The sequence below is a fragment of the Ovis canadensis genome, chromosome 16, assembly GCF_042477335.2.
Source record: "Ovis canadensis isolate MfBH-ARS-UI-01 breed Bighorn chromosome 16, ARS-UI_OviCan_v2, whole genome shotgun sequence".
Classification (NCBI taxonomy): Eukaryota; Metazoa; Chordata; class Mammalia; order Artiodactyla; family Bovidae; genus Ovis; species Ovis canadensis.
In genome coordinates this window covers 44,284,036-44,294,357 of record NC_091260.1, presented here as the reverse complement: position 1 = coordinate 44,294,357, position 10,322 = coordinate 44,284,036, and the positions used below count along the sequence as shown (strand labels likewise).

The 10,322-nt window shown below is 35.7% G+C and overlaps 1 protein-coding gene across 5 annotated transcripts in view; it reads right to left on the bottom strand.

Moving 5' to 3' along the window:
• Positions 1-1,478: 1,478 nt before the first annotated feature.
• C16H5orf34 (chromosome 16 C5orf34 homolog) overlaps positions 1,479-10,322 on the bottom strand; it is a 32,088-nt gene continuing 23,244 nt past the window's right edge. For all 5 annotated transcript variants that reach the window (XM_069556414.1, XM_069556412.1, XM_069556415.1 and 2 more), the window contains 4 exons: positions 9,878-9,972; positions 8,257-8,355; positions 5,199-5,239; positions 1,479-1,933 (listed from right to left, as the gene is read on the bottom strand). In XM_069556414.1, the coding sequence (XP_069412515.1) occupies positions 1,740-1,933; positions 5,199-5,239; positions 8,257-8,355; positions 9,878-9,972 (429 nt within the window). In that variant the 3' untranslated portion in view covers positions 1,479-1,739. The remainder of the gene's footprint in view (positions 1,934-5,198; positions 5,240-8,256; positions 8,356-9,877; positions 9,973-10,322) is intronic.

Here is a 10,322-nt window from a genome sequence, read left to right as displayed (position 1 = left end):
CACTCAAACTCACGTCCATGGAATCGGTGATGCCATCCAGCCATCTCATCCTCTGTCGTCCCCTTTTCCTTCTGCCCCCAATCCCTCCCAGCATCAGAGTCTTTTCCAATGAGTCAACTCTTCGCATGAGGTGGCCAAAGTACTGGAGTTTCAGCTTTAGCATCATTGCTTCCAAAGAACACCTAGGACTGATCTCCTTTAAGATGGACTGGTTGGATCTCCTTGCAGTCCAAGGGACTCTCAAGAGTCTTCTCCAACACCACAGCTCAAAAAGCATCAGTTCTTCCGCGCTCAGCTTTCTTCACAGTCCAACTCTCACATCCATACATGACTACTGGAAAAACCATAGCCTTGACTAGACGGACCTTTGTTGGCAAAGTGATACTCTTGGTTTTGAGCTAATGGGAATGACTCAACTGAGGGAGGAAATTATACATATTTTACCTGAACAGCTTAAAAGCTTATTAAACGTATTTATCGCTGAATACATTAACCACAGTGCTTTTAGTCATGTTACAGAGTTTTTTTTCTCTCTGAATGCAGTAACAATTTGGCATTACCCTTATGGCAGCATGGGTACATGTCTTACTATAGTCGAGGCTTTCTGGAGTTATTTAGGGACGACACAGATGGTTTCCTGCGACCAAAACGAAACTGTTATTTCTGTGGTCAGTGTACTGCCCAAAGGGGCTATTCATTTACACACACAGAGTGTTCCCAACATGCCAGACACTATGCTTGTTAATAAGACTATAAAATAACATTATGGGGCTCAAATTCTAGTGGAAGATATAGACCACAAAAAATAAATATGGTGATGTAATAGTAACTGGGGGAAGCCCCTCTGAGGGATATTTGTGCTGATACTTGAAGGTGGCAGGGAGCCCAGTGGGAGGAACTGAAGAAAGCATTGTGGTCAAATTGCTTACGTTGTATCTCCTAACCTGTTACACTCTGCTTTTTTCGCACTGTTTTTCTTGTTCCCTCTGCTGCTTCTTCCCTTTTATGTGAAGAGGCTGGTCTCTCAAGAAATCTTAAGTTAATTTGAACATTTCTTGTTACATTTGGTATAATCACGAAGTCTTTTTGGAAGTATGGTTTTGTTCTTTCCCAATAGACAGGTGCAATAAACAGTACTTTTGGTGAGCTTATTTCTCTTTTGGTTTCATGTATTTTGTAGCATAAATCTTTTGAGGTGTTCAAAACAAATGAAAATATTTGGTAACATGAGACAAATTCAGATAAAATTTAGTCTTAGCTGAAGTGCTCCATTCTTAGCTTGCAGCAATACTGCCCACATTAAGGTGTGTGTGTTTTTTTTTTTTAAAGAGCTGATTCTCTTCTCATAGATCTGCTGAAAAATACTTGGAGTAGAGAGACTAAATAGCAAATGACCAATGCACACAATTCTGCATATTAAAATGAAAAAAAATCTTGATTAATAGTGAATGCTCCGCAAGACAAAACAGCAACAACTCTAAAGTTTTATAAAATTTTCTTCTCAAATCTGAGATAAATTGTTCAAATTTCTTAAATGGTTCTTTATTAATAATATACAAATATATATTTTAAAATTTACAAGTTAGATAAAACACCTCCAAAGTTAGATATCATTTCTCATATAATCATTGTACACAAGTCATGTATATATATAATTTCTTGGCTTTCTAATAATATTCTATCAATCACTTGAAATAATATCTTCAGGGTTTAATAATATATTATACTAATTCCATTTTTCACCATTTAGAGTTTGATAGAAGATTGTCAATATCCTGAAGGATTTCAGAGGTTTTTTTCAATGCCACTGATACACTCTTTTCATTAACTTCTTTTAGCAAGGTTTCTGAAGATTTTGGTTTACAACAATCCAAAGACTGTTTGTTTTTCTTGTTAGAAATCTGGTTTAGGACACCACTATTCTCCAATAACACTAAGTTGCTTTGTTAAGGAGCTTTCCCCCTATACAGAAAACCTAGCCTTCATATTAAAATATTATTTTTCTATTGGGAGGAAGATCTCTTGGATTCATAATAGAGTTGGGACGTCAGAATTTATCAAGTCTATCCCTTATATAAATGAAGAAACTAGAATATAAGAAAGGGAAAGGAAAAGACAGTATGTATGTCTGTGTTTGGATGGAAGTTTGGTGACAGGGAGGAAATAAAAGAATTAAAATCTTAGTAACATTTCTTGAAGGGCTTCCAGGTAGCTAAGAATCTGCCTGCAATGCAGGAGACCGAGGTTTAATCCCTGGGTAGGGCAGATCCCATGAAGGAAATGGCAACCCACTCCAGTATTCTTGCCTGGGAAATCCCATGGACAGAGGAGCCTAGGGGGCTACAGTCCATGGGGTCGCAAAAGAGTTGAACATGACTTAGTGACTAAACAACAAAAACATTTCTTTAAGTGATGAAGTGATTTAGGAATGAAAGGGAACAAAGTAGGGGTGAGAGGAATATGAACAATCTGTACAGGGTATTTTTAAATAAAACATCTAGAATGAAAATAAATGTATCTGCTATTTCAGAGCTACTTTATTTGAATACGATTATGGAAAAATAAGAGGATAAAAGAAATTTAGATGAGTGGGGTAGGAATGCACAGAACAAAAGGTCTAACAAGAAAAAGAAGTAGGAGTCCAGTCTAAGCTGGTAACAGAGGAAGTTCCTGAACTCACCTCCTCCCACAAACACACTGAATCTATGCTACATACAGAGCCAACTCTCACTGTCAGAAATGCAGGAACTACCCAAGTGACTGCTGTACACTTCAGTGACTGCTGAATGAATAAGAAAACATCCACAATGAAAGAAATGGGTAAGAATGAGACAGGCTTTCACTATAAACCCCACCCTCAGCACAATAGGGGGGAATTCACAGTTCCCAGCTTCACCCCGAGGAGTAAAGGGTTTGGACTCAAGATCTAATGCTTCAATTTTTTAAGACTTCCAAGTGTGGGACAGGCCCCTAAAACTCCTAGCTCTGAGCAGACAAACACTCATCTCCCAATCTTTCCCTAAAAGCAGCCTATCTGCTACTTTAAAAGCTTCTAGGACTTCCCTGGTAGTCCAGTGGCTAAGACTCCATCCCTTGTCAGGGAACTAGATCCCACATGCCGCAACTAAATATCCTACATACTGCAAAAAAGATCAAAGATCCTGCAGGCTGCAACTAAGACCCAGTGCAGACAAATAAATTTTTAAAAAGTTTCTAATTTAGCACACAGCTAGGGGCAGAGTATGATGCCCCCCAGAGGAAGGCTGGCAGGTGATAACTCCATATTCCTTCTCTGGCCTGCTCTAGGTTGTTTCTGTCTCCCTGAAAGGAGCTTATACACAATAGAAAAAATCAATGTAAAAAAGCTGGCTTTTTTTTTGCAAAGATAAAATGAACAAAACTTTAGCTAGACTTATCAAGAAAAAGAGCTCAGATTAGTGAAAGAGGGGAAATTACAACCAATACCATATAACACAAAGGATCATAATATACTATGAACAATTATAGACCAACATATTGGACAACTTAAATGGATGGATTCCTAGAAACATACAACCCATCAAGAATGAATCCAGACCAAATGCTAGTAAGGAAATTGAATCAGTAATCAAACACCTCCCAACACAGATGGTTTCATTGGTGAATTCTACTAAATATTTAAACCAATCATTTCCAAAAAATAGAAGAGGAGAAAATACTTCAAAACCGATTTTACAAGGCTGGGATTACCCTGATAACCAGAACCAGATAAAGACACTACAAGAAAAGAAAATTACAGGCCAATACCCCTGATGAACACAGATGCAAAAGTCCTCAACAAAACATTAGCAAATTGACTACAATAATATATTAAAATGGTCATATACATGATCAAGCAGGATTTATTCCAGGGATACAGGGACGGTTCAACATATGAAAATATGATACACCACATGAAAAATGAAGGATAGAAGTCATATAATCTCAACAGATGCAGAAAAACACTCAACAAACTGGATATAGAAGCAACATACTTCAATATAATAAAGATCATATATGATTAGCCCACAGCTAATATAGTCAACAGTGAAAAGTATACCACAACAAAAGATCCTCATGCTGCAACTAACACCAGAGGCAGCCAAATACACAGACATTTTTTAAAAAGAAAATAAGAAAAATATATATATATATAAAAGACATAATGAGTGTTGATAAGGATGTGGAGAAAAGAGAACCATTGTGTACTTTGGGAGAAATATAAATTGGTACAGCCACTATGGAAAACAGTAAGGAAGTTTCCTCAAAAAATTATAGACAGAACTACCATATGATCCACCAATCCCACTTCTGGTTATATATATATCCAAAAGAAATGAAAACAGTCTGAAGAGAGATCTGTACTTCTATGTTCACTTTAGCATTAATCATAGTAGTTAAATATGGAAATAACCTATTGTTGTCCATTGTTGGATGAGTGGATAAAGATGATGCCCACATATATACACACAATAGAATACTATTCAGCCATGAGAAAGAAGGAAATCCTGCCATTTGCAACAACATGGATGGACTTAGAAGGCATTTTGCTAAGTGAAAGAAGTAGAGAAAGACAAATATCAATACTACATGGTGTCGATCATATGTAGAATTTTTTTAAAAAGTCAAACTCATAGACACAGAATGCAGAGTAGTAGTTGCCAGGGGCTGGGTGGTAGGGAAAGAGGGAGAAGTTATTAGAAGCATATAAACTTTCAGCTATAAGATGAATAAAGTCTGAGGATCTAATGTATAACATGATGACTGTAGTTGATAATATCATGCTGTATGACTGAAGTTTGCTGAGAGGGTGGAAATCAGATGTTCTCATCCCTGTTGTCCCCAAGAAAAAGAGGTGGAAGATATGTGAAGTGATGCTTGGGTTAATTAACAAGATAGGGTAATCCTTTCCCAATGCGTATGTGGGTCAGGTCATTGTGAGGTACTATTTAAATACCTTACAGTTTTTTCAATTATACCTCAATGAAGCTGAAATTTTTAAAAAAAAAAAACAGTAAATAAAAATCATACAGATTTTACAAAAGAAAGAAGTCAGAGGCAGTTCTCAGTTATAATGTTAGAACATAATTATATAAGTGTGAAAGTCTCCATGGGCTAGCTTAAGCCTACAAGGGAAAGAGAGAAATTGTGCAGGACATTACATTATATTTAAAGGATACAATTAAACTTCTGTATCTTTTCAAGTTCAGAAGCCACAGACCTATGCCAAAAAAAAAAAAAAAAGGTTAATGCCAGTTGTCCGATTCTCTTATATCCACAATAGTTCAAATAAGCATAGTTAATTTTTTTCATAAAGATTAGAATTTTTAACAGCGAAGAACCTAGAAATTAAGAATTCTCTTTATATTGACTTTATTTAGCCACAGATCACCTTGACTCAGCTGATAGTCTTTCACGAGTTAGGGGGCTTCCCAGATAGTGCAGTGGTTGCCAATGCAGAAGCTGTGGATTCAATCCCTGGGTCATGAAGATCCCCTGGAGGAGGAAATGGCAACCCACTCCAGTATTCTTGCCTGGAAAATTCCATGGACAGAGGAGCCTGGCAGGCTACAGTCCATGGGGTTGCAATGAGTCGGACACAACTGAGCGATTGAGGATGCACCCAAGCATGAGTAAGGCAAGTGAACAGAAATCCTCCATCCCAAGGACTTCTGAATTCAGTACAGAGGTTGGGAGGTAATGAGCCTTCCTGGTATAACTCAGTACTGATCTGGCATACCTTCTACTTTCCTCCACAAGGTTTACTCAAACTTTAAAAAATCTACTAAAATCTCATCACTTCTATGAAAGTAATGCTCTCTCCTTGAATGCCTATACCATTATGTTAATTAATCATAAACTTCTTTGTAATGCCTTTTCTTGAACAATTTTAACTTTTTAATCTTCATACCTTGATAGTTTCTTTGGAGGAGAAGGGATCTTACACATACAGTAAAACCTCATTTATATGGAACTTTTAGGGAATGGATGGTCTCTAGAGCTAACTTTTTATACAATTGAATTAGGTGTCCAAACATAACTATTTTCTATTAAATTTCTTCTGGAATAAACTAATCATTTCGTTGTTTTCTTAAACAAGTATACTAAACATTCTTTTCTCTTTGGCTTGAAGGGTTAACACTGACTGTTACCATGTTCCATAGAAACAGACACTGGCAACCAGTATTGGGTAGAGGGCTGAATGTATACAAATCCAGGAGAACCCTTCATGTGTATGTTGCCTGTTCCCTCATCACTAGATGAAACATGAGCACTGGCATACAACTAGAAAATAGTGTAACTGTACTAGCTCTCTGCAAAATTAATGAGGACATTCACGTCTAAAACATCTCTCTATCCAAGTCACTAGAAAAGTCTTTTCACAGTTTACAAAAGGGTGTAAGACTTGTCTGCTTTACTGACTTTATTATATACAATGGACCACATGCACCTTGTCAGCCTGCACTCTTCCCTTGTACTCCAGCCTATGGATGGAGAATAAGAGAAATATATCATCATTTTAAGCATCTGTAGTAAAGACTTGGATGTGACTTACTCTAAAACCTGCTGACTCTTCATCATTGCAAAACACACACTCCCTCCACCCTTTCACACATGAGAAACATTTTCTGGGTGTAAGCAACAACACAAACTACCTTTAATGCTGTTGCTCATACGATAAGCCAATCTCTTATGAAATATCTCCTATTTTTTGACAAGCATCCTTATTAAAAAGTTGAACCAGTAAGCTAATAATAGAAGTTGAGTTGGAAAAAAAATACTGAAATACAATTTAGGTAGTTGTTTATTATGTGACCTCTTCTCTTCCTTCAACCCTTTCACTTTTATAAGAAAACAAGAATCACAGTGCAGACGTCTTAGGCTTTGCGAGGGGAATGGAGCTGTTGCACGCGCTCTATTTCCCTTCCCCACTCCTCAATTTCTTGTCTCCCCTCTGCTCTGCATTGCTTCCACCCATAGCTCCTTTCACCAATCTGTACTTCTCTCAACCGCTCAATTCTCAGTTTGTCTTGACAGCTACCCTCTTCTAAGCTTTCATACAAAAAGGCTAACGTTTTACAAATTTTAACAGCTAAGCAATAATGAAGTAACCAATTTTATAGCAATTTCCTACATAGCTGAAGAGATGGACCAAAGCTGAATCCTTAAGATACCTGGATATTCAAATAACATCCACTGATTTGATTGTACCTCTTTCTCTAAGTAACTCAGGAAAACGTTATCACCTTAATGTTTATATTTTTCACCATACTATGCTAACTACCTTACAACTTAAGTTTATTTTTTGGCCACACCACATGGCATTTGGGATCCTCTTCAACCAGAGATTGAACCCACACACCCTGCAGTGGGAAGCATGGTGCCTTCCATTACTGGATGGCCAGGCAAGTCCACAACTTACTTAAATTTAAAGCCTCCTAAATTTTTCCTGGTATCCTTCTTTTGTAATATACCCACAGTGACACTAACTTTCCTAAGGATCTTTCTTCTTGCCATTTTTTCCCCCATATCAGTTCAGTTCAGTTCAGATATAGGAACTTACAATTCTGTGAAGTCTGAATTCCCCTTATAAGATCTATTCCTATCCATCAAGGTCACGCCACACCCAAAAGACAAGTGTCTGCTCCACAAAAACTTCTTACTGTCTCCACAACCCAAAATATCCTTTTTCATTTCTACACTTGCTTCCTCTCTAAAACTCTTAACTCCTTCAAAGCCCAGTTCCAGTCCTCTGCACACAGAAAGGCACACAGGAGGGACTGAAATCTTGCTTTATTAGTTGATTTGTCAATTAATTTGAGGGAGACAATATAATAGAAATTATTTAAAAACCAGTTTTTCCTGAAAGCTTGTTAGTCAACATTTTATTTCCTTTAATATTACTAAAATATAAAAAAAATCTCCCCTAAAGTTTTCTATAAAGTATCCAAGATGAATTTTTTACACTAAGAGTCACCCATTTTAATATGAAGTTTTCAATGCAGTTTTCTGATCTTTAGATGAAACATACTATGATAAAATACAATAAATGAGATATCCAATTAAAGATAAATTATTGCCAAGATTTAAGCTAACAAAAAAAATCATACTGGTTAAATATATTTAACTAAGAGAAAGTTTTCTTGGGAAGAAGAGTCAGTTTACCATTTAACATTCTAATAACTGAGGATTAGTTGGCTCTTCTACACAGATTAAGTTTAAAATAAATATAAATACCAGCTTTCTTCAGGAACAGAAGATGAAGGATGTATGGGTATTTCTTGCTGACTAATCTGGGTCAGCCTTCTGCACCATGATATTACTGTTGTCACATATCTAGATTGAACACATTAAGAGAGATGTTTGAAAAATGAAAATGTAGAATATTTATAAAAATCTTCAAAAAATTATTAATTTGGGGAAAAAATTCTAAAGTAGGGTTATTTGAAAATTTTTTTTCATTCGTTAAAGGCCAGTTTTTCTCATTCATGATTAATAAAAATGAGATTTAAGAATCAGAACAAAGGTAACACTTAGATTTAATTCAAAGTTCAAATGCCTAAATTCTCCTTTTAATTTCTAAAGTAAAATGAGTTTCATTAAATTTTATCACGAAAATATCTCTACATATATGACTAAGTGAGTATCTGCTTTCTAAAATTTAAACCAGAACACACCTATTAACACACACACACATTCTTAATTATATGTAACTCACTGGATATACAAAGTAAGTATCAAGTTCAATAAAATGAATGATCTGGAATGACTGGCTGAAATAAACAGTATGCTTTCTAAATACAAATTTGCTTATCTTTTGAGGCAAATTATTCAAACTACCAATAAATGTTGGAGCATTTAAATTAAAATGCAATAAATCCCAACAGGAAAATAAATTAAGAGGTAAAACAGCAGTTGTTTTTTTGAAGATCCTCAAGTAAAACTGCTAACATGTCAAGAACATCACAAGAAAAATGATTATTATAACAAATTCCATAAGCCAAAAAAGAAAAAGCACACTCATGAAAAAGCTGATTTCAATAATCTCCATTTAAAAAAATTATTTCTTTATCTGCTCTTAGTTTGCAGCATGTGGGTTCTAGTTCCCTGAGCAGGTATCAAACCCAGGTTCCCTGAGTTGGAAGCACAGAGCCTTAGCCACTGGCCCACCATGGAACCCCTAATCTTTTCTATTTTAAGAATAATCATCAGCTAGTTTATTTCTCTTTATAGAAATATACATAAGTTTAGCTATTTGTGGCTCTAAACCTTATTTCAGATCGGTTAGCGGATTAATGGGCTTCCCAGGTGGCGCAGCGGTTAAGAATCCACCTGCCAATGCAGGAGATGCAGGAGACATGGGTTAGATCCCTGGATCAGGAAGATCCCCAGGAGTAGAATATAGCAACCCACTTCAGTATTCTTGTCTGGAAAATTCCATGGACAGAGGAGTCTGGAGGGTGACAGTCCATGGGGTTGCAAAGGGTCGGACACAACTGAGCATGCACACACTAGGGGAGTAATTAGTTAATTCGTTAACACAGCTGACCACAGTCCAACCTCTGTAACAAGCCAGTTATAACATATTTATTTTGAAAAATCACTAGAATACAAATGGAAATGATTAAAGGTGACCTGATCTATTTAGTTATGCTAGAGGACAATATAATTGTAAATTCTGAAATCTGCTGAAATGACTTCAAGCCACATGGAAAAACTAAAAGTATATATATAATATTTAAATGTTTATATGCTTCCTCTTGGTCTAAAACTAAGTTAAATAATATAAATGCTTCTTCCATCTAAAAGGAAGATATTTACTAACATGAAGTTATTTTTTTAAATTGTTTTTTAGTACCTTTCATATGGTCTGGGATGTTGAATTTGAATTAACTGATTTTGTCCATCAGGAAAAGTTAACTTACACCAACCTAAGGTGAGACCTTGATTTGCCTGAAGAAACAAGGAGGAAAGGCAAGTTTTATTATTCAAGAACTGAAAAACAAAACAAAACTTCCTTCTTACTTAATTTTCAATTAAAATAAGAAAAGTAGATGAATCATTAAAACTTTATTTTGACTAACTTAAAAGTTATATTTTATAAGGGATATGGATATTATTTAACCACCACTCTTATATAGGTGATTATCAAAAGAACAAAAATACTAATCCTTTTCTCTATAATGAAGTTACCTTTATAAAAACGAGGATTTGTCATACCTTTTTGATTTTTGATAGGAAATCCAATGAGCTTAGTAAAGCCTCTTGACAGATTTTATACTTCAAAAAATAAACTGAGATAG